Genomic DNA, 27478 nt, shown 5'->3' on the forward strand with positions numbered 1-27478 from the left:
CAGCTGTTTGACACAGAGAATGGAAGTCTAAGTGCCCGGGTTGTCTGAACAGTTTTAATGTTTCACATTGAGAATCTGATATACTCCCATTGTGATCATTCAAAATACCTTTTTATTATGACAAAGCAGCGAACAGGAAGGGATTATGGGGGGACAGAAGAAAAGCAACACAAGAGAAGAAAGAAAAGAAACACATACACAAACAACGACAAGAAATACATAGAACATCTAGACTAATTATTAATATGCTGGTGTCATCGTCAGCGAGATGTATTTCCGGTTTACACCATGTGGGGGCCTATTGGCCAGTGAAAGAGGGGGACGGGTGTCTATAAGCTAAGTGATTGAAAGAGGTAGAGTGTACACAAATAAGTTCTGTGATCTAGAACCCATGTGAATCTCTTATGAATGTAAGCCCGTTGGCGTTTTTTTTTTTTCTTTTTAAACAAAAATATAACTAACATACAGTACAGGCCAAAAGTTTGGACACACCTAATTCAATGCAAGTCACAGCTGGCTCCTCTCTATGCGGAGGAGTAGCAGCTCGACACAGAGTCCATCCCGGATGACCGAGCTTCTCACCCTATCTCAAGGTAGAGCCCGGACACCCTGCGGAGGAAACTCATTTCAGCTAGATCGAATGGTAAATCGAGAGCTTCGCCTTTCGGATCAGTTCCTTCTTCACCACTACGGAATGGTGCAGAGTCCGCATTCTGCATATCTATACATACAAAAACTAAAATCTACATCGGATATGCGCGTGTGTGTGTCATGGTGGGGGGCGAGGGGGGGGGGGTAAGCTGGAGGGTTTGCTGCCAGCCCAATGTTTCAACTTTGATTAAACACTGTCATTTCTCGTTTTTTTTTTTTATAGTTCCTCACAGTCTCACTTGTCTACTTGGACATATTGAAAGGGAAATAAGTAAAGCAGGTACTAGGCTATTCAAGAAACATACTACCAATGACAAATGTAAAAATACAGAAGAAAAATGGGTTAGCTGAAGGTTGTCGTCCTTACCGTGTATAAATGTGTGAGCAGCAAAACAGTTTTAAAATGGACAGTTGTAAATACAATCGAAACAAACCAAATTTTGTTGTAAATTGCAGTGGCAATGACTGATTCGAAATGTAACAAATGTTAAATACTGTAGTGGAGTGATGCTTAACCAACCAACTGAAACATCAAGATCTCCTGTTTTCATAGAATCCTGTGGTCTCATTCCTTGCCGTCGACCCACTCAACATTTTAGGGGGCCCACATCCTCTCGCTTCAGAGACCACCACATGCACAAAAACTCCCGTTTGATGATCTTTATCTTATTGTTGTGCAAAATTGGTCTGGCTGCTTCAAATGGATTCAAAACTAATACATTAACTGAAATGGAGTCATGAGTGAGAGAAGTATTGAAAGATGCGTTGTGAAATCCATCAACAACATGCATTTACTTAAATAACAGAAATTGTTATACAGCTCTTGTGCAAACTGATGAAATAACAGAAAAGTTTTCATCCAGATGTCTCGGTGTGTTTTGATATTTTAGGTCATTATTGAAGTTGGGTTTATAGGCCTCCGCTGAGCTCGAGGTTATGCACCTGAGACCACAGGAGTGCATACTGTTACTTTGTCGGAATACAACTTGAGTATCGCGCGACACTCCACATCATGTTGCTTCTTCTGAGCATTGTGTTTTGGACCTTTTTCTGTTTTGATGTCACATTTTTTGTGTTAATCTTTTTTCCTGAACTTTTTAATTCCTCTGCATTTTTGAGGAGAACACAACATGGGATACACTAATGAGATCTAACTGCAGCCTCCAAAAGGCCTTTACACACACAATAATATTAAACAATCAAATGTACAATACGAAAAGACCAAGCTAAAATTTTAAACATTATTACTATTTAATGTTTACTACACCATTATTTCACAATGGTAAATTTGCCGCATTCTTCCAGGAGTGATTCAGAAATGAAACAAAAACACTTTCTCAGTAGAAGATGAGAATTGGTAATCAATTAACATATAAAATAAGTGTAAATTATTTTTGAACAAATTCGTTTTGAATGATAATCACCGACATTATGTGTACTATACAAGGTGAAGTGGCTAGTGTGTTACATGCAGCACCATTCAGTATGAAATGTGTGTCGGATTAGGCAGGGCGTTACCATGATGATTTTAGGACCCGGCATATATTGAACCCGCCTATCGTATCTGAGTGCTATAGAGCAGAAAATGAAATGATCAGCACTGCGTGTCAGTCTCCACACAAGATCAACAAAGATGCGAACCCTTGCTCCTGAACCAACATCACTGTTGTGGACTCTGTTCACACTGCACATGTGGTCATTGGGTGAGTTTATGTCACTGTTTTTCTATAGCACATTTACATTTGTACATGTAAATTCTTGTTCGGAATTTTTTTTTTCTAAGATGGCGTCCTGTTTAACATACGTACTATGATTCTTTATGATCAATTGTATAATTGTGTGAAGAGTTTATCTCAGGCAATATAATCTTTGGCATTTTGTTCCAATTAATATCAAATTTTATCTTTTTTATTTATTTATTTTTCATTCCTAGAACGTCATTGCGACTTTGTTAACAGGATGGGCTTTAAAAATCTTAGTGTGCAGATTTGGGATTATTTGAATTGTTCCACAATGTACTTACTGTATAATGTAAGAATTGTGATGACAAAAGTTCAAGCTTCCTTATGTAACGACAGACTATGTAATGATAACAAATACATTTTATTTCTAGGCGTCTTTCACGACACTCTAGGTCACCGTAGAAGATAAAAAGTGAAAATACACACAGATAACCCAAATAATCATGAAATTACAAGTAAGAATAATAGAATTATAAGGAAGAATAACTGTCTGAATAAATGTGTTTTAAGATGCATGTAAGTCTCCTGCATGAGTCACCAATAAGTAGCCTTTCCTGTTTTTGATTAGGTTACAAAAAAGCCAAAGAAAATGTGCATTAGGTTGTTATGAAAAATCAGTGAAGATATCCTGTCGCTTTTAATTGTAATTTATCTTACAATGTATGTTAAGAGAGTGATGAGAGAATATGTTTACTGTTCACTAAACTATGCATTTGATAAAGGGATTATTTATTGTTTACACTAAAGATGAAGATCATAATGTGTTAACATAGCAAGCCGGTGTTAAGAAAATCACATCAGTGTAAATGCTGTGTATAAGCTAGCTTTCTGAATGGCATTCTTAAAGCATGAGTCCTTTTCTTTCTCCCACAATAGGTTTGGGTCAGACCGTGCAACAAAATGTCAGCATCCTCTACCCTCAACTCCTCACTACTCAATTTATTCACTGCAAATGCCTTGATGTCGCCTGCCAAACAGTCTTCTGGTTCCGCACGCTTCCCGGCCAGAATAAAGTTCAATATTTGGGCAGGTTCAACATTGCCAATCGTATAGATTACGCCGATAATGTGGATGTCAATCGGTTCCTATTCAACAAAAAAAACACTGACATCTTCACACTGCAAATCATAAATGTGACCAAAGAGGACACTGGGACCTATTCTTGTTTTATGAAGGACAGAAGAAATAACGAAGAGTGGCTGGCTGGTGCTCTTCTTCTCCCTGGAGGTTTGTATGCTGACTGAAGCTCATCGATGTGTAAAAATGTGATTACGTGGCCGCAAGAGTTTAATTCTGAAAATATGGAGAAACGCTCAACCTCATTCTGGCCACAAGAACTGTTACGATTGTATTAATTATTTCAAGCTTTCTTCTTTAACCGTGTCTATTTGAACGAATACAACCCAACAGGTGGAAAAATATAAAAGAATTTTCAGTTTTTGTATTAAATGTCTTAAAACTGCATGAGTTGGGCCTAATGCTGTGGTCTGAGTATGCAAGTATGTTGCGTTCGATTTATATACTATATGTTGTTTCGTCGTAATGCCAAAAGCTGAAAAGTAAAAACAAAAGACCTATTGCATTCTTGTGGATGTAGATGTAGAGAAGCCTGTTGGTGCTCTAATGGGTGGCTTTATTTCTTTGATATACTAGCATGAAGAATGTAGTCCTTGTTAAAATGCCTCTGTATTTCTTTCTTTAAAATCACAGAAAAGCCACCAACAATACCAACTGAATCACCACGCAAACTTGACTGTAGTTGCAATGAGACATCACCAGGTAAATGTTTTACGTGCAGTTCCACTATTCATACATTTAAATTACTAATGCTGTTTATTAATAAGTTAATGGTAGATGGTATGGCAATAAAAAATGCAAAAGATCATTTGATCACTACATTTGTTACATTGTCCATTAAATGATTTGTTTTCTTTTTTTTTTTTTTTACTGAATATTGTGCAGCAGATGATTGCGACTCACTTATACTTTGGGCATTGGTTGGTCTCGTCACAGTCCTGATGACCACTCTTTTCTGCACCCTGTACTACTTCAGCCGTGAGTAGTCCAAACATAGTTCTAATGTATTTGTGTTAACTTTTTTTTTTTTTAATGACACTTCAAATTTGAAGGATAATATTATTTTATGTGTCTGTATGCATTGTTTCTTACAGGACTTCCAAAAAAATGTCGCCACCAATTTGTGAAGTGAGTACTGTATAACATGAGAGCTTATTACGTAAGCTTTCTGAAATGTAATGTGAGCTGACTTGACGTAATGAAACATGTTTCTTCAATTTGTTTTAAAGGCGGCGTTAAAAAACAAGGTACTGAATGAACAGCATACCTGCCGAAGTAGGTTCTTTGCTCCAGACTATTTTCAAATAATTGCAAAATGTAGTTGTTGAAACTATGTTTAGGTATTGTGTTTCTCACGGTCTGTTAAATGATTAAGTTTGTACGATTTCCTCCCATTTTGAGTGGTGGTTTTGAAATAAAGTTGGCTATTTTCTAGAAATGTTTATAAATTCACAATTACATGTTGAAATCTTTCAAAACAAAATATCTTCAAATACTGTCATTTGTGTCTAGGATCACGTGCGAAAGCGTAGTTAAGACATGCAGTTATCTTTTTCCTTCGCTTTGCAGTCTAATTCTCCAGTCAACCACCATGTTAAAGAAGACTTACATATCATTAGTTCAAGGCAGTATTTTTTTTGTACATTTTGTCATGTAAATGCAGAACATCTAATTTACTGTGCATTGGAAGTTGATTAATTTCACGTGCTATTGCATTATGAAAGGAAAGAGCTTTGTTGCTCTTTTGCCTATGCACATGTTAAGTTTGAATTCCAACTGTAAACAACATGTATTTTATTTTGTATATGAATTCACTATTGTATGTTGAAATCTTTAAAAAACAAAATATCTTTAAATTCTCTGTATTTGTGTCTGGGATCACAGGGTCGGAAGCGTATTTAGGACACGCTGATATATTTTTCCTTCGCTTTGCAGTATAAAGCTCAAGTCAACCACCATGTTAAAGAAGACTTACATATCATAAATTCAATACAGTATTTTTTTGTACATTTTGTCATGTAAATACAGAACATCAAATTTACTGTACGCTGGAAGTTGATTAATTTCATGTGCAATTGCATTATGAATGGAAAGAGCTTTGTTGTTCTTTTGCCTATGCACATTTTAACTTCAGTTTGAATTCCAACTGTAAACAACATGTATTTTATTTTGTATATGACTCTATGGCTCCTCTTTTGTGCACAAACACACACACCTGTGTGATAGAAGTGTGTGTGTGTGCTTGGGGGGGAACTGAGCTGTTGGAAGCTAAGGGAGTACGTGCGACTCTTTCCTGTGTGCAAGAAGCTCGAGCCTTGTTTACCCTTTGTGCTCCTCGTTTACACTGGAACAAAAAGACCGCAAAAGTACCACAACATGTACCACAAGTACTATGAAAGCACAGAGACAACAGAGTTTACAAAGGGAATAAAACATAATAATCATCATGACTTCTTTAAAACATTTTTAAATGATTTCGTTTTTATGTATATTTGAAAATATTTTTTCTGTACTGTATTTTACTTAACTGTACCATATGTATTTTTACACATTACACATGTAAAAACATTGCAAGAGAAAATATGAAATGGCAATAAATCCTCTTTACATCAATATCTACATGTGGCATTTGCATTATACACAATCACAAGAACTTACCGTATTGGTTGTTTTCTTCTTCTTGTAAAGCCCAAATCATACAATAAAACAAAATAGTTATATTTTATATAATGGTTTTAATATAGCCTACCACATATAAACGCTCAAGTTTATATTTGTTTTGGACCCTTCATGATTTGTAACAAACTACAGTCTGTTCTAAGAGCCACACATTTTTGTTTTCCAGCTCAGGTTCGCATTAAAATAAAGCACTTATTTATAATGCTCTCAACATTTTGGATTGGTTATGTACATACAAAGTGGCTTCGATGGATGACCTGAGTATAATGTCCTTTTTCTGTGTTTGAAGCTGCTCATGTGATATTGTATCATTCTCCGCCATTCTTGATCCTATTATAATCGAGCTCTTTTACACACATGCACACATTCAAGTATGAGGTTGGACATTCTCATTGTGACTCAGACAGGGAAGCCCATGGAGGTGTTTGCAAATGATACACAGAGGAAACATAGTGTCACTTTGGGTCTTCCCTCTCACAATGAAGCAACAAACGAATCCCCTGATGAGATGAAAATTAACATACAGCTAGAGTCCCTATAATTTCTTTTTTTAAATGCTACATTAAATGATAATGAAAACATCAGAACATTCACAAGTGTGACAGTTATTCAGACGTTGCTCTGCTTTATTTTTTATGTCTCCCCGCCACGGAATAAATAAAAACCCACAACACAGTGAATGCACTGCCCACTACTCAACTGTTGTACTGTATTTAATTTCCATCAGTGAAGAGGAAATGGAGCCGATGTTAGAAAAGAGCTCTAAACCAAGAATGGAAAATTCACTTTGTTTCTCCTGAACTACTCTATTGTATATATTTTTTTTTAATCACAAAAGATTGATATCAACTGATTTATTGAAGCCACTATTTTTGCATTGGCACTTATGCATTTTTGAATGTTCACTTGCATAGGCTGTTAAAGGAAAAATATGGTGTAGACATATATACAGTACTAAATTACTAATATCATGAATGCCGACTTTCAGACCTCATCGTTTGAGTTCAGTGTTGTATGTTCTGAATTTTTGTGTTGATCACGATAATAGTTATTAGTCTAATTATGGCACACTTTTCAAGGGACCCAAGGACATGTTAGCTTGGAACCAAATGCAAAAGGATCTAAAATGCACAGTAGCCCACAGATTGGCTTAGGGTGGCATGAACATGAACATTAGAACTACAGTCTTTGTCTGGATGTTTGTTTTGTAAACAAAACAAGTGCATTACGTAAAGCCTTGTTGTTAGTAGGGCTACATGGCTAAGTGGTGACATATTTCCAAGCCATTGGTTCCATTCTCTCACCTTGGTGACCATGTCGAAGGGTCCTTGAGCAAAATCTGAACCCTACGTTGCCCCTGATGAGTAGGTGAATGAGGTAATTGTGTGAAATCATTTTAGTACCTTGAAGGTAGAAATGCACAATAAAAATGAAACTGCATTTACCATAAAACTGCCCGTCTGACCAGATTGTGAAAAATAGTAAAATCCTCAATGGACCACATCTCACACAACCACACACCTCCACCATTCCCTCACTGTTAAAAAACGAAAAACAACAAACTTATAACAGTTAGAGAGGACAACATTGAAGACCAGTGTTGGGAATTACACCGTTATTTTTTCAGTAACGGGGTAATCTAACTATTTTTTCTGCCATTACAACCCCGTTACCGTTACTGACGGTTAAAAGCGGTACGTTACTTACTTTGAATAAATTGAAGAAACTACCAGCCATAGCGAGTCTACCCTGCTCTCTTTATTTGTCATCCAAGACTTGGGGTGCGTTCAGGTTCATGGCAATGAAAATAGTAAACACACATAGCCTACCTTTGCAAGAACGATGGAGTTGCCGTTTGATAGGGTCATAATGTGCAGGTCCTGCACCCATCCGCAGCAAAACTGTTCGTAGCTTTGTAACGATTTGTAATTTCGGAATCGCTGATGAGTTTAGTAACATACACCAAACAATAAATACAGCAGAATGTCCATTTCGCGTAATTGTGAAAGCCCGTTGACATCTTTACAACATTTGTCTTCGGCTTGCTCGTAAGGGTCAACATTTTTCACATCCTTAAGTTTAATCTCATATCTGTTCTTCGCCTCGGTAACGAGTTTGTGTCTTTATCGAACTGGCAAGTTTAAGTTTAATGTCCCGCGAGCCAGACCTGCTTCCAATATGGCTGCGATGTTGTCAAATCTCACGTGATCCACCATTCTGTGACGTATACGCTCGAGCCTAATAGCGCACGTACTTTAGAGGCGGTGTTTTCACACACAAACCGGAACAGCGTGCGCAGCAAACACACACACGCAAAACAGATGCAGATGTATATGATGGCAGAGCATTCAGAGGAAAATTTGTCCTTTACGAGGTGGAAATATAAACACTATTTCAAGTTGGTCGAAATTAAAGGAAAGAACGTGCATGTAAAGTGTAATTTATGTCCCGGGACAAAGCTTTTGTCGACATCTGTGGTAGGCAATTCAAATCTGTTATTTTTGTTGCAATTCAAGTGTAGGATAAATCTGTTGCTGGTGAGGTGCAATAAATATTACAAGGTTCTATAACACAACTACTGGTCTGTTCTTCTCTATTCAACTGACTCAAATACTGCTCAGAAAATGTCAAATTCTTTGACATACAACTTCTTTTTAAAGTAACGGAAATAGTTACTTTCCCTAGTAACTAGTTACTTTTTATATAGAGTAATTCAGTTACTCAGTTACTTTTTGGAAAAAGTAGTGAGTAACTATAACTAATTACTTTTTTAAAGTAACGTGTCCAACACTGTTGAAGACGCGTAACAACAGCAATAATGGATTTAGGGACTCAAAATCTCAATAATATTACAGACATATATAGTGAAGTGAGAATTCGTCACTCATTTAAAACATACCTACTGAAAAGAAATAAATACAAACGATCATGTTTTTTCCCCCTACAGTAACTGGTGAGACATATTTTAATGAAACTGTTGCCAGATGTTGCCAGACTGTACTGCAGTTGTCTTAAGATTGACATGTGGTAGAGAAATTTCTGTTGTGATTTTATAGTAGATGTTGTTGATGATATTGCTTGCGTGAGTTCCATGCCTAACTGGAGTAGATTTCTCTTTATTTGACTTTTTACAAACATTATTAATTAAACAAAAAGTCTTACTTCAAATCTCACTGAATTTCTTGCTGTTTTGTCTTGACGAGTTTGTGAGTTGATTTCTGGGGTCTCGCTCACCAACCTTACACCATCTATCTGTGGAGGTTTGCATCCTTTTTCATACTTCGCACGCTTTGAACACCTGGAATGGAGCGAATCTCTTTCTTCTTCCATTTCAAAGTACTTGTCAATTAGGGTGGAGGTTTGTGTATGCGGCACATGCTAACTGGCTGTTTAGTGAAGCTCCAGAGCACCATACTAATGTTTATTTGTGTATCCAACAAAAGTTAGTGCAGCTCTCCTGCCCTTTTGACTCATGTAAATTAGGCCCACTGTTACATCAAAGTGGGTCAATTTTCAGAATGGCACATTTTCGTAAATATGCAGCATACAAAAATATGATTTTGATTAATTTCAGACTAAATGAGTCGGAGTCCACTACAGAGAGTTCACAGTGCACAAACAGATAAATATAAAGTAAAGAACTATCCATTTCTACAGTTATTTTTTGAGCTTTTAGTGTGGGCGTGTAAAGATACTGTATGTACATGATCACTGTTAGAGTACTTGTTGGCAAAAGGATGTCATGAAGCAGGTGACATGGAGATCAGCACGCTCCTCCTTTAACACTACGTAGAGTGCAACCTCAATGCACTTGGTGGCTACCAAGTGCTGCAATGAGGCTGTTTGACACCTTGAGAGAGGCGTGTTTGCCTGTCCTCCTTCACAAGCAGAATCTGTCTCGACACCACCATCGTATTCACGGCGGATGTGCGCTTTTAAAAATGGATCAACAGTGGATTTGCATCCTGGCGATGCTCTTATTTAATAACAGTAAGTTCCTTGGAAATTTGACCAGAAATATTTTTCATGCCATGTTATTGAGTTGCGGGTCGATACCCATTTTGTGTTGTTTTTCCAGAGTTAACTGCAGGCAGCAAGCACATGTGCAAAGAAGGGCAGAAGGTTGAAATTCATTGCAAGCCTTCTGAGGTGGGCTCTATGATCATGTGGTTTCGAGCGCTGGACAATTCTGGCATGGAGTTCCTGGCATCTTTCTCTAACAATGGCATGCAGAAGTCACATAGTGACTCATTCTCATCCACATTTAACGATCTAAAAATCCGTGATGATATCCTCGTGCTTCAGGCCTTTACGAAAGCTCGTGACAGTGGTGTTTACGGGTGTGCAACTCTAAAAAACAACGAACTGAAATTTGGAAAGGTCACCCGATTGACTGGAGGTGAACTTTAAAAAAAAATTTTTTTTAATTGTTTTAATTTTCAAAAAATCTGGTTAAAATGATTCCAAGCATTATAATGACATAGTGTTGTTTGACAATATGAAACATTTTTCTTCTTAAGATAAAGTTGAAGCTTTGCCAAAAGTGACGGTGAGGCCTGTCAAGCTCAATCCATCCACAACCACTTTGCCCTGTGTTTGTGAGATTTCTACGCAAGGTAGAGAATTTACTAGTCATGTCACTCCCAGTCTGCAGTCCTTTTTAAACGAGCCAAGGAAACATTTTTTTTCACCAGATGGCTCCATGTTGTGTAACCCCATCATACTGATTCCACTGGCAGGCAGTTGTGGCCTTCTTCTGCTACTTATCGCCATCATTGTAGTGTACTGCAATCGTAAGTCCCTTTCAGTAATATTCACATGCAGTATTATGTCAAAGACTTAAGTGGCCGTCGTAAAGACTATGGCATCCCATTATAATTTACGATAGCTTCGTTACACTTTGGATAATAGATTCACTTTACTGAAGTCCAAATGTTTCTTCTTATTGCAGGCGTGAGGACACGCAGGTGCCCGCATCATTACAAGAGAAAGTATGTTATTTAATCATTTATTTATGCAACTTCATAATTGTTATCATTTAAATTGTTGCCCATGTCTGAGACAGGCCAATGAAATAAAATAAAGATGCATACTGTTCATATTAGATGGGAAGGTGAATTAGTATGATAATAATGGAGCAAATTTCTAAATGTAATTATGAAATTGAATAGATCCTGCCAATAATTGTTAGTAATTGAAATTCTAGAAATTAGATTTTCAATATTTCTTTTAAAAAAAATCAACAAGTGGTCATGACAAAAACGCCGTAATCTAAATAAGCTTTTTTTTCTCTCTCTCTACAGACTGCGGAACAAAGTGCCTCTTGGAAAACAACAGCAGCAACAAAAATGATCATTGTACACTTTTAGATTCTATTGTGTTGACATATCTTTCCAAACTGTAAGTAGATGCATAAAAAGATTTTTAAAATAGCAGCTTCCTTTTTACAACTCCCCTCAGTTTGTCAGTTTTATTGGTAATGAATTCTACTTTAACAAAACAAAAAAAAAACAACAACCACAAAACAGAATTTATACCATACTTTGTTAAAAAATTGAAAAATAGAAATAGTTTATGTGTATTAATGATTGAGTGTTGAGCATTTACAGCGAAAGAATATTTTATAGCTGCAGGGTTGTTACGTATCCGGATAACTGTAGTGGACTTTTTAATATGGATTCAAAACAACTGTGTATTCCTCCAATTGTAAAAAATTGCATAAAATATAGCACTGTTTACCTTTTTACATTAGGAATGTAACATTTTAGATGACTGCTTTCTGTAACGTTTTTACAAAAAAGTACTCAGTCAGGGTGTCCCCAAAAATGTTGCAGTTGGTAACCTAATTGTCTATGGATTTTTTTTTTTTTTGTAGATAAAACACACTGAATCAATGATGGCAAGAGCCAGACTAAACTTTGAAGAAAAGAAAAAAAATTCTCAAATGCTACTGGAAGTATGAAAATGCAGTTCAAGTGTGTGTGTTTAGTTATTAGCTGCAAAAGGGTGTATACATTTTTTTGGGACACCCTGTATATATTTCTACCCCACACCCCCGTGAAATGTATGTAATTTGTAGTAAATCTAATCACACCATACTTTTGATTTATTAAATTTAAGAAATGTCTCATATTTTAAATAAATGAGCACTTAGACCTTACAAGTTCAATAAAGCATTTGTGTTGATGTTGCCGTTTCAAACACAATAAAGCCACTTATTCACACAATATGGGCACAATATTTTTTAATATTCCTAAATTTGGGAGGCAAAGTAATATGAAAAATCAAAGACAAATTAGACATTTTAATTTCAATGAATTGTTTGTCTTTATTTATGCTCATTGTTTTGTCACTTTATGATTTCAACTCATTTGCATCACCATCAGTCATTCGGGATCTTGACTAAAATATTTAAAACATTTAATGCGTTTAGCAAAATATATGTCTTGTTTTTAAGACCCCCGAAGTGAACAGGAAGTGTGCTGCTATACCCTTTTGCAGAGTGTACAAACCACAGAGTCAGGAGTTTTTGTTTCTTTTCAGTTTTGGCACACACACAGTTCCCTTACACCTTAAGGAAAAATTCTTTTCAGATGTTCTTAACAGTATTTAGCTTTTTAGGCACAAATTATGTTGAAAATACACATATACTGGTTATCAGACTAATTAGGTTTAATTAGTATTCCCATATCTAAAATATCGCACGTCTGTCTCTCAATGCACATCCAAACAAACCACAGAGCAAGAAAATACATCTTTGATTTTACTTAACATATCAAAGCCCTTTGTAAGTCATACAGTGTTTTCTTAGAGTAAAATCATATATATATTTTTTTATTTTCATTTTGTTTGTTTTTTTCTTTTTTTACAGTTTGTTGTAAACACCACCATGGTTTACGAAGTGCAATTGTGGACACCAGTACTTTTTACAAAAATATATACCAAAGACCCCATCAATGTTTCTCTAAATGGCATTTGCAAAGAATTAAGCCTCCTGAAAAGCTCTGCATATTTGTAAGTAAAAATGAAAGTAATCAAAGCTGTACACTAGCGTCTTAATGGCACTTGAGGATATAAAGAAACAATTTCCATTTGCATAAAGCATTGCACAACATCTTAATACTATACACTCACTCCATGCAGCTTGTGTAAGCCAAAAAGTCGACAGGCTCACACGGATGTCGATAGCGGCACAGGAGAACTAAAACATGACATGGACGACACCCTTCTTATTTATCCACATTGACCAGCAAAATCTATTTTCCCAGCATCTCTTGCCACACAGAAAACAAAACCAAAAGCTCGTTGACTAATTTGAAACCAAGCAAGAAAGGCATGGTTGTATGTTAGAGTATGTGTGCGTGTCTAGGTTGCTGTTCAACTAGTGTACAACCTTGATAGAATAAAGTATAATCTCAATGCCGAGATGCAGAAAGTAGGGTCCCCACTGGAGCGTCTTCAAAGGCATCTTGAGGTCAAACTGCACCAGCAACCTGTATCACAAACATTTCATTATTCTTTTTTGTAATGGTTGTACAAAAATAAAAATGCTTTCAAAATAACTGAAAGATTATTTTCATTAAATAAAAAAAAAAATCCTCTGATAAACATCTAACTGAATGTTTGGCAAAGAAATAGTTTGTCAAATTCTTGTTCACTTGTTACTGGCAGCCCTTAAAAATTTTGTCTTAGTCTTTTGGATGAAAATAATTAGTCTTAGTCATATTTTAGTAATTTCAAATTGTGTTCTTCTTCGTTTAGTTTTCATTGACGAAAATGCAGACTAAATTCGTTTAGTTTTAGTCGACAATTACTCCAAATGTTTTAGTCCAAAAAGAAATGAATGAATAAAGCTTTCCAACAATTTCGAATAGAGATGTCCCGATCACGTCATTTTCAAAGTATCGGAATCGGCAAAAAAATATCGGACATGCCTTTTTTTTTAATATATATATATTTTTTGATTAAATCGTTTTCTAATTGTATTTAACGTTACAGACATAATATGTTACACTCATCCAGAGTCTTTAGTTTAGGCTTAAGGTAGGGTTATCAAATTTATCCCGATAACTGCGGTAATTAATTTTTTCTAAAATGTATCACGTTAAAATATTTAACGCAATTAATGCATGCGCTGCACGACCCACTCACGCATTGTCGCGCTCAATCTGTAATGGCGCCGTTTTACCTATATAGAGAGCTAAAAGGCAGCGTAAAATGAGTGAGTGAATTTTGGCAGCCTTTGGAGCCTTTTTTTAATTGGTTAAAACCTTACAATCCCCCTCCCTACAATTAGAAATATCGCGGGAAGCAATGTGGGGAAGCAGGGTAGTAATTGATGTTTTTCTTAACACCCTAGGTTATTTCCCAACGCAGAGAAGATATATCAATTGGTAGCACTACGCACAGTCATGGTTGCACTTCCCATCATGCATTTGGGCATGGCTACAGTATCATTTACTGAAAGCTCATAAAAATCCACCACTAGATGGCAATATTTAGTCACAAAATACAAAGTCACATTTGTCATTTAAGAATTACAAGTCTTTCTATCCGTGGATCATTCTCACAGACAGAATGTTAATAATGTAAATGCCATCTTGAGGATGTATTGTCATAATAAACAAATACAGTACTTATGTACTGTATGTTGAATGTATATATTCGTCCGAGTTGTATTCATTTTTTTCTTAATGGATTGCCAAAGTGTATGTGATCGGGAAAAATTATTGGGAATGATTGGAATTGAATCGGGAGCAAAAAAAAAGCAATCGGATTGGGAAATATCGGGATCGGCAGATACTCAAACTAAAACGATCGGGATCGGATCGGGAGCAAAAAAACATGATCGGAACAACCCTAATTTCGAAACAACATTGACAGACAAGCACATATTGTAGCATCTACAAGGACAACACCAACTTGGTGATGATAATAAACAGTCAGCAGGAAAACAGTAAATAATTTTCAATTAATTATACCCACCTGGACGCCACGAACTGTACGTAAATAACAGTTGCCGAAGAGTTCAAGATGACGCTTGCCACGGTAAATGCTACGACTAACGCGAATTCTATGCTAACACTACGAGTTAAATTTAATGTGTGAGGATCACTCAGCATAGAGCTTTAAAAGCTAAAGCAACATTGAATAGAATAGCCCTTTATTGTCATTATACGGTTGTACAATGAAATTGCGGAGCATCTCCCTTTACAGTGCATAACAAGTACAAGAATCTCGAAAGTGGCATTGCATATTCTCTCTTGGCAAGATAAGAAAACAAATCTTACTGTGTGTTTCAAACAAGCAAGCCTGAAGAGCAAACCGGTGAGAATGCGTGTTTGCGCGCGGGTGGGGTGGGGGGGCACGTCACACGAGTGACACAACCACACACTGGTACGATACAGGCTAACTACACGTCCAATAAGAAAATGTCACACATTGTGAATATATGACAGACAGAAACTATGGTGCATTTTCGTCACGTTCTTGTCTAATCTGACGTAATGTGGCATCCGTCTCGTTATGTTTTAGTCTCCCAAGACACGTTTTTGGTTTATCGTCTCGTCATCGTCGTAAAAAAATGTTCGGCGACTAAATATTTTTGTTATCGTCATTGTTAATAAAAACGTTTCCCACAGAGGAAAAGTACTTTAATGAAAAAAAATTTGTATGAACTGTTTAGTGTGAACATGCTACATTTCCTGCTCTTAAGTACAGATAATGACACTAACCTGTCAGTGTGTAGTCTAGCTTTTCTTCCCCTGCTGTGTAGATGTTGGTACAATGTCTGAGCTTGGCTGGCCACAGAGCTGGGTGTCAGCAGGAGGCTCTGATGCATGTTGTTTCTGGAAAACAAAAGGGTAGTTTAAGTATTTAACTAAGAGGGGGCTTAATACATTCGTTAACATAGAGTGAAGCATACAGACAGCCCACAACATGCAGCCGTGTGCAGAATCAAGCACAGAGAGCCTTGCAAACATATGTTACGCAAATATAAATTTTGTGCATGATGTGCATATCCTCATGCAACAGGAAGGTTGCTTACTTTAGACTTTGACTTTCTCTTGCTCTGTAGGTAACAAAGTTGACACCTAAGTCAATCTACATTACATACTGTATGGGTCAGAAAGTGAGGATCATTTATGGTCGATCTCCAGAACAATCATCAGAGTGGATCAAGATGTCTTTGAAGATGTATTTTATATTAATTCAGATAAACTAATTAACAGTATCTTTAATAAATATTACATTAAGATCCCATGTAAGCCATTTTTGTTTATGTACCTTGGCTGTGCTTGTCTTTGCCTTGAATGCTGGATCATCTGGAAGGAGGGTGTCAGAGAGTTTCTCCACAACAGGACGGGGCAATGGCTGCCAAAGGTAAGAAATAAACATATTGTAAATATCCAGTTCATCTTGATTTATATATGATATACTGGACTGTCTCAGGAAATTAGAATACACAATATTCTAATTTTTTGAGACAGTCTCAGGAAATTAGAATATTGTGTATTCTAATTTCCTGAGACAGTCCTGAGACAGGACTGTCTCAAAAAATTAGAATATTGTGTATTCTAATTTTCTGAGACAGTCCAGTATATGCTTTCAGTTTTAATCTCTTGAGAATGCGTAAACACACTGATGTGGAAGGTCTAATAAAAATTACAAAGTCTTTCATAACAAAACACAGAGAGCCAAAGGAGGGTGTGCTGGTTGAAGACATGGGGATGGGTATCATTTGGGTTTTATCTATTAACAATGACTACTTGGTGCTTTTTAACACACTGCACTTTTTAACTCACGTTGCAGACCAAATTACCCCAGTGTTCTGTGTAATTTATTTCCAGACAGCATGTAAACTGTTTTGCTGTGTTTATTGTTTAATTCTTACACTTCCTTTGAGTCATCTCAGCAGTGACAAGTGACAAGAATCTTCTACGGGTGTATTCAATGAAGGAGTTGTGTATCTGTCTAGCTAAATCGGGGAAGTGGCAAGGGCAGAATAATTATAAATACAAGTAATATGATAATAATAAATAAATCAATATGAAACAAAATCATTTTCTGTGCTGTCTGACTCTCTAGCTCGTGAATAGGGCCACTGACGGCACTGACATTTTTATGGAACAAACAGGGAAAAAAAATTATTCCGTCCGGTTACCACCGGTTGCGTCAGAGCCGGTACCAAATTGATACCAGGGAGGGGCAGAACTTATGGGGGTATGACTGCACCCAGGTTTGCGGGCATAACGTGGGCGTGGTTGCGCGAGGGGGAGGGAGGGATTTTCCACTTGCACTCCACACTAGAGGTTAAGATTTTGTGCCCGAACCCGACCCGACCCCGGGCCCACATTTTAAGCATTCACGTTCGGGTCAGTTCGGGTCGGGCCGCCATGCCGGACTAATAAATTATTTAAAAAAAAAAAAAAAAAAAAAAAAAAAAATTGGAGAGCAGGCTCTCTGTATTGCGCTTCTGCTTGTGCGTGTGCACGAACGCCGTGGCGCCGGCCGCTTTTTCATTTCCTTGTCAGAGAGGCTCGTCCATGTGAGAACAATATCCCACACACTCAGAAATATGTTTAACAAACTTTCCCAGCGTTATTTCGTTGTGTGAATGCTTTGATAATTCTCAAAAAAATATGTAGATTATTTAAACATTAAGAAAACTTGCGTTTTTTTCTGCCAACTCGAAGAAATGAAAATAAATTGCTGCTGCTGCGTTTTTTTCCGCGTCACTCAAAAAAAAAAAAAAAAAATGGAGAGCAGGCTCTCTGTATTGCGCTTTTGCTTGTGCGTGTGCACGAACGCCGTGGCGCCGGCCGCTCTTTATTCTTGTCCTCCCGCTGTACCGTTTGGCACGGCCGAGGCGCCGCCCTCATTTTCATTTCCTTGTCAGAGAGGCGCGTCCATGTGAGAACAATATCCCACACACTCAGAAATATGTTTAACAAACTTTCCCAGCGTTATTTCGTTGTGTGAATGCTTTGATAATTCTCAAAAAAATATGTAGATTATTTAAACATTAAGAAAACTTGCGTTTTTTTCTGCCAACTCGAAGAAATGAAAATAAATTGCTGCTGCTGCGTTTTTTCCGCGTCACTCAAAAAAAAAAAAAAAAAAAATCGGGTTTTTCGGGCTCGGGCCTGCAAATCTAGTTAAGTGATCGAGCTCGGGCCGGGTCGGGCCTCAATACCAGCGGGCCGTGTCGGGTCGGGCTGGATTTTTTAGGCCCGAACTAGGCTCTACTCCACACACACCCACATACAACTGACGATCGTCTTGAGGGGCCCGCAAATAATTGCCCATTAGCATTCCTCCATCCGCTGTTGGACGGCCCACTCGGTCATCGCACCCAGGCCCTGTTCACATTTGTTCCGACACTGGTACCGGGTATCAGTACTCAATGTTAATAATAATTGTGATTTATTCCATACATTTATTTTCTCTAACGCTTATGCTCGCAAGGGTCACGTGGGTGCTGGAACCTATGCCAGCTAACTATAGGCTGTGGTGATTTAGATGTTTAAGAAAAATATGGTGCTGCCTTTTTATTACAAAATGAAAAATAAATTTAGGCAACATTTAAATACATATAAATGTTAACAATAATGAAACGAAACCATAAAATTAAATGTAGTACAGTAATAGTTTAAGCATTTACCGTTTTCTGGGAGATTTCTGTGTAGATTTGGCCATATGTTTAGGGTCATTTTCTTGCTCAAAGACCCAGTGACGATCCATCTTTAGCTTTCGGGCAGAGGGCAACAGATTTTGGATTTAAAATGTCCTGCTATTTCAAAGCATTCATGATGCCATGCACCCTAACAAGGTTCCCAGGGCCTTTGGAAGCGAAACAGCCCCACAGCATCACTGACCCACCCCCATACTTCACAGTGGGTATGAGGTGCTTTTCAGCATGCACATCTTTCGTGGCACACCAGACCCACTTAGAGTGTTTGTTGCCAAAAAGCTCAATCTTGGTCTCATCTGACCAAAGCACACGGTCCCAGGCTTCAACTGGGACCGTGTGCTTTGATGGGTCATCACTGGGTCTTTCAGCAAGACAACATGGCCAAATCTACACAGAAATGGTTCACCAGACACAAAATCAAGCTCCTCCCATGGCCATCTCAGTCCCCAGACCTTGTTTTGTTGGCAAAAGGGGGTTGTACAAAGTATTAACACCAGGGGTGCTAATAATTGTGACACACATTATTTGATGTCAAATAATTATTCCTTCATGTGGGATTTTTTCCCCATTGAATAAATGCACTTGTATTGAAGGTTGGATTTTTCTCTTTTTTTCCATTAAGATCCCATATTATTTGAAGTAAAAAAAACATTAGAAACCAAAAAACACATCTTAACCAGGGGTGCCAGTAATTATGGAGGGCACTGTATGTCCATCATGTTTGTGGGGTGTTTTTCAACCATTGAATGTAGCTCAGTTTGATTGCACTATTTCATTGTCATTTCGAACCACTGAGAAAGGGAGTGAGTTGTGTTTTAGTTGACTTAATTGATCAACAAATATTTATTTCTTCCATGCCATCTTCTTTCATCTTACGCCTCCAATCCATTTTTAAAGCCTAAACAAGCAAATTATCTTCCACGAGGTGGCAGAAGATACAACTAACGTCAATATGTACATGTTTTCATTTAAACAACAGATGAATTGCTTGGTGTGGATGAGCAAATTGAGACGAGATCCTTATTTTTTTCATTACGTACTTTTTCTTACAGCCTCTTACAATGTGAAATAGCGTATTTTAGGACTGTAAAGCAAACTTATAATCCTTTTATTTCTCCCCATTAAAAGACACTGCTTTATGTATGAATTCTGCTTGAGCTTCATGACCTCTCAAGCCTATTTTATTGGAGCATAATTATATTGTACTGCTCCAATAAAGTGCTCAAGACACGCATTTAGCAAAACCATAAATAAAACAAGTAAATAAATAAAATTACACAATGTTCAAAATAAAGGACAAATGCATTACATTGAAGCACTAATGAGCCTTATGTATGAAAATTAATTTGTTCATTGATGGTGCGCCTTATAGTCCGAAAAATACGATAGGTTCCTTGGGTGATTAAACTTCTGAAAATATGTGTTACCTTCAAGGGCTGAGAGTCAAGCGCAGGAGGTGTCAACTCTGTAGCGGCAGCAGCAGACGATACGAAATCGGTGGACAGCAAGTCCAAAGCCGTCTTTTCATCCATTGACTTCACCAGGGGTACAGAGAATGAAACAAGGAAGCTCAATATGCATATTATATCCATGTATTATCTCATTGCGTGGGGGGGCGGGGCTCACCGTCTTTGGAGTGGTATCTGCTTTCGCCTTGGCTTCGGCCATTTTCTTCAAAAAGAACATTCATTTTAGTCACATTGTAATACACACACTGAATATTTTCACTGCCATTGACGTGAATAGACTTCAAAATCGGTTTCCACGTCATTGACAGCAAATGCGGTTAGTGTGTCTAAAAAATTTTGAATTCACAATAGAGCAGCCATAGACGTCCCCTACGCATCTTCCCGTGGAAAAAAATGCAAAAGACTTAGAAGACACATCTTTGGCACAGAATAAGCCGAGGAGGGTAGTAACGCGTTACATTTACTTGAGTAACTTTTGAGGAAAATGTACTTCTAAGAATAGTTTTACCACGCCATATTTTTTATTTTTCTTTAGTAGATTTGTGAGGCAGCGGTACTCTTACTCCACTATTTTGGGCTACACTAATCGTTACAGTTTTCCTCTTTATTCTAAATATTAGATCTTACTTTTTTTTTTTTTTGCCAGAGATGCCAACAGTGGCTCTACTAGTTTCACCAATGAGACATCGCAACAATGATCACACGACTCTATTATACCAATCAGACTCAAGCTTGTCGTTCTATGATCACGCTGGCCTGTTCAATCACGTGGCGTCTTTAAAGCACCGTAAAAATTGGGAGTATTTGACATAGAGTGCTACCCTCAACGTGACTCCATAGCACAGATTTTGACCTCTCTCCCAGTTTTTATATGGCACCGACAGACCACAGAAAACCTGATTCTTTTAATTTCATAATAGGAACTATGAAGGAACTACAATGGTACCTCTACATACAAATTTAATTCGTTCCAGGACCTGGTTTGTATGTCGAAATGGTCATATGTTGAGCGACTTTCCCATAGGAATACATTATAATTTGATTCATTTGTTTTACAGCACAAAAACCTACGCCAAATCCTTAATAAATACTGTAAGTACAAATACAAATAACAGTTACACATAGCAAAACAAAAAAATTATAAATAAAAATTGGAATTATAATAATATAACGAATTGGGTTCTAATGTGGCAGTTGTGTTTTGCATGCTGCTCCTGAACGCACCGTGTGACTGACGAGAGTAAGAGAGGTGCAGCAGTTTTTACTTTCTCTTTTAATATTCTGTTGTTGTTGTTGTTGTTGGCGTCGGCTACGGCGAACAGTAGCCGTGTTGTGTTGCACAAGTTATGAAATAAATGATTAAAACCTGACGAAGTTGGCGACTTCCTTGCCGATGTTACAATAATAATGAGAGTTGTCCTTGACATCGTAGAAATATTCCGGCCAGATTGTCGAGCCAGTTCAGTGACATGCAAACCACACTCATCATTTCCTTCTTAATTTCAATGGTAATCGTCACCTTTTTCCTTTTTTTCACCACTTGCAATAACCTTCCTGAGACCCATGTTAATTTCTCTCACAAGAAAATCCGCCATGCGTCCGTCTTGCGGGAAAAGAAATTGCGACGCTGTCATAAATGATCTTATTTTGAGCATGGGGTCATATGTCGAGAAAAATGACGAGTCAAATTTTTCGTCGGATGTCGATGAGATCATATGCTGAGGTACCAATGTAGTCAAAATTCAACTATTCAAACTAGGAACTATTTACTCCACTACAGGGCACAAATGCTCTTTGGGCTTTAGTTCTGCAGATTTTTTTCTCTTGCCAGAATTCAAAGATTTTCATTTTTGTATATCTTTGGATTAATGCAATGTAATAGGTTGTAGTACAGGATAATAACAGTTAATATAGATAACCTCGAGCTGAGAAAAAAAATAGCATTGTTTGAAAAAAAATAGTAATAAAATGAAGCTGTTACTCATTACTTTAGTATTCTTTTCACCAAGTACTTTTTTACTCTTACTTGAGTAATATTATTTTGAAGTAAAGCTACTCTTACTTGAATCAAATTTTTGGCTACTCTACCAACCTCTGAGAATGAGTGAAAAAGCTAAATATTTCTCCTTATTCTGTCACCAAGATTATTAAAGATTGAAGAGAATTTTTTGCTTGGGGATGCAAAATTTGTATCTGCTTAACAGCTTAGACGATACGGTACAATACGATCAAGGGCTTTTCTGCATTTCTACATGAATACAGTTGTATGTTACCTTAAGATCTTCCTCAGTGGGTCTGTACTCTGGTGGCAGAGTGTCATCTCGTTCTCCCATTTTAATGAGCCTCTCTTCAACCGCCTTCTTCTCCTGTACGCCAAACGCACAAATGAGGAAGAAAGAAAGGACACACGTTTCATGAGCAATTGGAAAGTGACTGCAAATTAATTCATGCACTGCTTCTTGTCTACAGTTTTTGAGACAAGATGATCCACAAAACGATAGGCATCCTTCTAAAGATGAAGAATATTATTAAGCACCAAAGTCAAGCAACATTGGAGACTATTACTAAGGTAGAGCTGCAAATGTGGTGCCTCACGTAGTAACTACTCTGTACCAACAGATGGCAGATATCTACCATCTTTTGGTGTAAAGTAGTTACTTCATCATATTCACCATACATCATATTTGTACTTCTGGCTTGTGTAAATCAGCAATCTTGTCGCAATTTTGCGACTTTGATGCTCAAAGGATTAAATTGATCTGTATTTTGATAGCATATAAATAATAATCTAACTTTAAAAACTGTCAACCTTTTGAAGTGATGAATAATATGTAAAGTTTTCTAATTTAAAGTGTGAAACTGGAGGATAGAGTAATTTTGATGAAAATTGTTCGTATCATATTTAATTCCATTGGATTTAGAATTAATTTAGGTATCAAGATGCTAATTCTATTAAGCTGTGTCCAGACTGTAGGAATATTTGACTCCAATGAGATTCTTCCTCATATCTGATTTTTAGGGCTGGCTGTTCACACTATTTTTAGCAAGTGTCCAAATCAGAGCTGGGCCTGTTAAGACTGGGCTATATTAGTGACACACCTGGCAGGTTGCTGTGACAGCAAGGCATCATCCAGCAGAGAAAGACGTCACAGACTATCAAAACCCATCTGAGCTGTTCAGACTGAGAAGCATGTCATCCATAACTGATATGAAACCCCCCCGTATGTGGTTTCAATTCATCGATTTCTGTGCTTTGTGACTGTTCAGACTACAAAAGAGCCACCCAGATTCAATATGAATGGGCTAAAACTAAGCAGCCTTTTACATGGTGACTCTCCAAGAAGACAAAAAATGTCATGTTTGCATTTATATGGGCCCGTCTCCATTCGAACAATGTTGCAATTCTGCATGAAAACGATGTAGTATTCATGCCAGGCCCTAGGGGGCAGTGTAGATTTACAAGGCGACAGCGAATGATACACTTTGACCCCACCAAAGTTCCTCAGCCCGGAAAAGCAGAGTCGCTATGTAAACTGCCCTTAAGATTTTGGCTGCCAGTCTGAACAAGGCCTTCGTGCTCTTTTATCGTTGCCCACCTCAACAAGGTCTTTGGCAGGAATGGGCGCTGGCTGAGGGACGGGGGTAATTTCCGTTACCAGAGTTTCCGATAGAGCATCCAGGGCGCTGTCAGCTCCTGACGAAAGCTGCATTCAAAAACAAGCACAAGGGCAAATCATTTTCTGACGACATTTGCATTTTACAAATAGTTTAATTTTGTTTTTGTTACATACCTGCGAGGAGGATTCTGTGGGGGCGTAAGCAGCAGATTTGACTGTAGGGGCAGCAGAGGATGAAAGAAAGTCTCCTGCTAATGCATCCAGAGCCAAGTCTGCAGAAGACTGAGGGACAAACACAGTCACTCATTAAATATTCTGTCATTCGGATTTGCTTATTTAAATCATCCAGTGTTTAACAAATAGTACCACGGAAATCAAAAAGTCTGCAACACATTAAGCTGTAGGATGGGAATTACTGAAACATAGTTAAGCACGACCCATTCTTGCATTATTCAGGATTTTTTAATGACGTAAGACATAAGAAAATGCAACATACCTGTGTAGGAGCAGCAGAAGAGGAGACCAAAGGAGCCTGGACAGCAGGAGCAGCAGAGGATGTCAAAAGGTCTCCAGATAGAATGTCCAGGGCCTCAGTGGTATTCATCTTGGGCTACAGGTAGTATAGATTGACAATTATAATGGGAGTATATGCCATCTCTGTTATGTAAATTGTTGAGATTTTAAACACTCAAAGTGATGCTGCTCAAGACTTACTTCAGGTTTAGGAGCAGGAAGTTTTTCAAGTTCCTCTTTATTAAACCTGTATTTTGGTGCAATTGAATCCTCTCTCTCCCCTACAAGCACCGCATCTTCCTCCTTATGTTTTGCCTCCTTTTACAAAGATTTAATTTATTAGGTAAATTCATGTAGTAGTCAGAGATTAATTCTTATCCACATAAAAACTACGCTAAAAACAAACTGCCAACAATGACGTGTGTTTCTTACTGAAACTATGTCCTCAGGTCTAAGTTTGGGAGGTTCTGGTGTCGGTTCTGGTGCTCCCAACGTGTCACCAAGAGCTCCAAGAGCATCCAAAGGCATGTAGTCACCCTGAAGAGACAAGAAAAACTTCATAACCAATATCAAAATTACAGAATTATGATAAAGCTTTAATGAGGTAAAATTTTATTTTTGATCTTCAAGATGACCTCATCAGCCTTGAGCTTGTCTTGTGGTGGTAACACTGGAGGGCAATCTGATACCTGAAGAAATACAACGCAGAGTTTGAAGACAGAAAGTTGAAGGTGACAAACAACCCCCAAAAATGATTTACAAATTTTACCTGGGGTTTCTTTATGGTCGAAGGCGGAAGTGATGCATGAACACCAGCCGATTTAGTTGCAACCAAAACACCCTGATCGGGCTGAAAACACAGAGAACAGCATTCAGTCAACATGTAATCACACTGGCATGATCATTGTAAAGGAGTACAATCAACATGAAGTCACATTTTTTAAATGAGGTCGCTATTTAGTTTGACACCACATTCCTTTTCAGATTTAAAAAGTTATTAAAGTACTGTTTACCTGTACTGGGGCATCTGATAAGTTCATGAGGTCTCCTGACAAAAGGTCTAATGCCTCATTAGTATTCATGGTGGGCTGCAAAAAACACAAAGGGAAAAAAGATGACGCATGAAATCAAGGCTTCAAAAGGTTACCACGGCTTTTATTACACTAGACACTTAAAAAGCTAAGAGTTTCATTTTCAGGATAAATCTGAACTGCACTTCAAAATTACAAGTGAACTTAATTTAACCTTTGCTAAACATTTTTTTTTTTTTAATTTAAAACTCATTTACTTCACTGGCTGCTTTGATGGTGCTAAATATCCAATTCGTTTTGACTGGACTTGTAGTCAACATGGATTGGACGTCTATGAATGAATTCAATGAATATTGCCATCAATGGCATGCAATGAGTTGAATTCTATTACAGAAATCTGCTATTCATATTATGTTTATTTATATATTTTCATTTTTTTTAAATTGACCAAAAACAATTAATTGCTCTATAAAGGGTTGTAGGTCTTAAGTGTAAAAAAACAAAACAACAAACAATTCAATTACAAAAATATTCACTTGCGCTATAGAGGGTTAAAAATCTTAAGGCTACGTCTACACTAGAATGGATCATTTTTTTGCCTTTTAATCCGGACTAGTCCGCACAATATTAAAGGTGCGTTTATAACTGCCACGGTCCTGCAAGGGACACCTGCGCAAAAAGGAGGTCGGCGCAGGTAACCTATGAACCGTAAGTTTATCATTTTTCGGCATTGTTCATTGTCTTCTCTAGACATATTGAAGTGTAAAATTTGCAAGCTCTTTCAGTAGTAAAAATAGGAGCAGGAAAGCCACTTCTGTACCATTCGCTTCGATTGTTCACAAGGCCGTAATGGCAATGGTGCGCTCAGTAGTGTCACTTCCTTTGTATCCGATTATTATACTGGTAGCCTGGCTATATTAGGGGGTTTAGGCACCATTCATGAAATTACACGCCCTCTTAACCTGTGTGTTGTTGATTGTTGTTAGGGTTGGGCATCGTTTGAAATTGAACGATTCAGATTCCACATTTCGATTCCGAACTATTCGCGATTCCGATTCTTTTAAGACGCAGGGTGAAAAAAAAGAGGCAGGGTAAAAAAAATCGCATAGTTTATATTAATGTCCAATTATTTTTTTTATTATATGAACTTCTCACAGGGCTCATTTTAACTTGTATATAAAAACCAGTCTTTGAACTTGAACGTCATGAAGTTTAAAACATTTACACATATTCTTTTGCCATACATGTACCTTAACTGGGAGCTACGACGAAGCATTAGTATAAATTTTCTATTGATTATAATTTGATGCTCTTTTAATACTGTTGATTATAGCGGAGGCAGCAACGCGTTATGTAAAGTACGTAGCTGCTTATATAGGATATATAGACTGAAAAGTCTACTGCTTTAAGATGGTGGCTGTTTACCAATGCCGGCAAGTCTGTCATTTCGCATCTAGTTGCTAACGCCACCGAGGCTTTCATTTCGCATCTAGTTCTACATACGTGTGATATCTACCGTAGCCCGACGTAATAATACGACTTATTCTCGTACTATTCCATCCATCCATCCATCCATCCATCCATCCATCCATCCATCCATCCATCCATCCATCCATCCATCCATCCATCCATCCATCCATCCATCCATTTCGCATCTAGTTCTACATACGTGTGATATCTACCGTAGCCCGACGTAATAATACGACTTATTCTCGTACTATTCCATCCATCCATCCATCCATCCATCCATCCATCCATCCATCCATCCATCCATCCATCCATCCATCCATCCATCCATCCATCCATCCATCCATCCATCCATCCATCCATCCATCCATCCATCCATCCATCCATCCATCCATCCATCCATCCATCCATCATCTACTGCTTAATCCAAGTTGGGTCGCGGGGACAGCAGAGGACAGACGTAATTTATTGTTTTACTTTCCCGGTTCTGACTGGTTAAAGGTCCGGCGCAGCGTGTCAAATACGCAGCACTCAGTTA

At 37.6% G+C, this 27478-nt stretch overlaps 3 protein-coding genes across 25 annotated transcripts in view; 2 read left to right on the forward strand and 1 right to left on the reverse strand.

Moving 5' to 3' along the window:
* The first annotated feature begins 905 nt into the window (after nucleotides 1-905).
* On the forward strand, nucleotides 906-7035 carry cd8b (cd8 beta). 2 transcript variants are annotated; one of them, XM_057846198.1, is made up of 6 exons: nucleotides 906-2354; nucleotides 3270-3620; nucleotides 4104-4172; nucleotides 4356-4448; nucleotides 4565-4598; nucleotides 4700-7035. In XM_057846198.1, the coding sequence occupies exons 1-6, from the start codon at nucleotides 2285-2287 to the stop codon at nucleotides 4707-4709; spliced, it is 627 nt and encodes a 208-aa protein (XP_057702181.1). In that variant the 5' UTR covers nucleotides 906-2284; the 3' UTR covers nucleotides 4710-7035. The 2 variants fall into 2 exon arrangements, with proteins under 2 accessions (XP_057702181.1, XP_057702182.1); XM_057846199.1 differs by having other exon boundaries at nucleotides 4359-4448.
* Nucleotides 7036-9857: 2822 nt separating this feature from the next.
* cd8a (CD8a molecule) lies at nucleotides 9858-14238 on the forward strand. The gene is made up of 6 exons (XM_057845409.1): nucleotides 9858-10139; nucleotides 10228-10548; nucleotides 10670-10765; nucleotides 10844-10942; nucleotides 11101-11140; nucleotides 11453-14238. Exons 1-6 carry the CDS (start codon nucleotides 9983-9985, stop codon nucleotides 11499-11501), a joined length of 762 nt encoding a protein of 253 aa, XP_057701392.1. The 5' UTR covers nucleotides 9858-9982; the 3' UTR covers nucleotides 11502-14238.
* Nucleotides 12452-27478, reverse strand: part of cast (calpastatin) — a 91140-nt gene continuing 76113 nt past the window's right edge. For 21 of the 22 annotated variants that reach the window (XM_057845389.1, XM_057845403.1, XM_057845398.1 and 18 more), the window contains 15 exons: nucleotides 25456-25530; nucleotides 25212-25292; nucleotides 25078-25131; nucleotides 24875-24979; nucleotides 24644-24760; nucleotides 24426-24539; nucleotides 24104-24211; nucleotides 23909-24016; nucleotides 22586-22678; nucleotides 20470-20514; nucleotides 20271-20378; nucleotides 16437-16523; nucleotides 16198-16221; nucleotides 15884-15997; nucleotides 12452-13642 (listed from right to left, as the gene is read on the reverse strand). In XM_057845389.1, coding sequence (XP_057701372.1) covers nucleotides 15899-15997; nucleotides 16198-16221; nucleotides 16437-16523; nucleotides 20271-20378; nucleotides 20470-20514; nucleotides 22586-22678; nucleotides 23909-24016; nucleotides 24104-24211; nucleotides 24426-24539; nucleotides 24644-24760; nucleotides 24875-24979; nucleotides 25078-25131; nucleotides 25212-25292; nucleotides 25456-25530 — 1218 coding nt within the window. In that variant the 3' untranslated portion in view covers nucleotides 12452-13642; nucleotides 15884-15898. The remainder of the gene's footprint in view (nucleotides 13643-15883; nucleotides 15998-16197; nucleotides 16222-16436; nucleotides 16524-20270; nucleotides 20379-20469; nucleotides 20515-22585; nucleotides 22679-23908; nucleotides 24017-24103; nucleotides 24212-24425; nucleotides 24540-24643; nucleotides 24761-24874; nucleotides 24980-25077; nucleotides 25132-25211; nucleotides 25293-25455; nucleotides 25531-27478) is intronic. The other variant, XM_057845387.1, reaches the window with a different exon arrangement.

The sequence above is a fragment of the Corythoichthys intestinalis genome, chromosome 9, assembly GCF_030265065.1.
Source record: "Corythoichthys intestinalis isolate RoL2023-P3 chromosome 9, ASM3026506v1, whole genome shotgun sequence".
In the NCBI taxonomy this organism is placed as follows: Eukaryota; Metazoa; Chordata; class Actinopteri; order Syngnathiformes; family Syngnathidae; genus Corythoichthys; species Corythoichthys intestinalis.

What these genes read in the sequence shown, in the direction of transcription:
- cd8b (XM_057846198.1), top strand. Translation starts at nt 2,285, where the DNA reads ATGCGAACCCTTGCTCCTGAACCAACATCACTGTTGTGGACTCTGTTC. An exon ending in ACTGCACATGTGGTCATTGG is followed by an intron (nt 2,355 to 3,269) that starts GTGAGTTTATGT and finishes CTCCCACAATAG; the next exon opens with GTTTGGGTCAGACCGTGCAA. An exon ending in TTGCAATGAGACATCACCAG is followed by an intron (nt 4,173 to 4,355) that starts GTAAATGTTTTA and finishes AATATTGTGCAG; the next exon opens with CAGATGATTGCGACTCACTT.
- cd8a (XM_057845409.1), top strand. Translation starts at nt 9,983, where the DNA reads ATGAGGCTGTTTGACACCTTGAGAGAGGCGTGTTTGCCTGTCCTCCTT. An exon ending in TTGTGAGATTTCTACGCAAG is followed by an intron (nt 10,766 to 10,843) that starts GTAGAGAATTTA and finishes TTTTTTCACCAG; the next exon opens with ATGGCTCCATGTTGTGTAAC. An exon ending in CCGCATCATTACAAGAGAAA is followed by an intron (nt 11,141 to 11,452) that starts GTATGTTATTTA and finishes CTCTCTCTACAG; the next exon opens with ACTGCGGAACAAAGTGCCTC.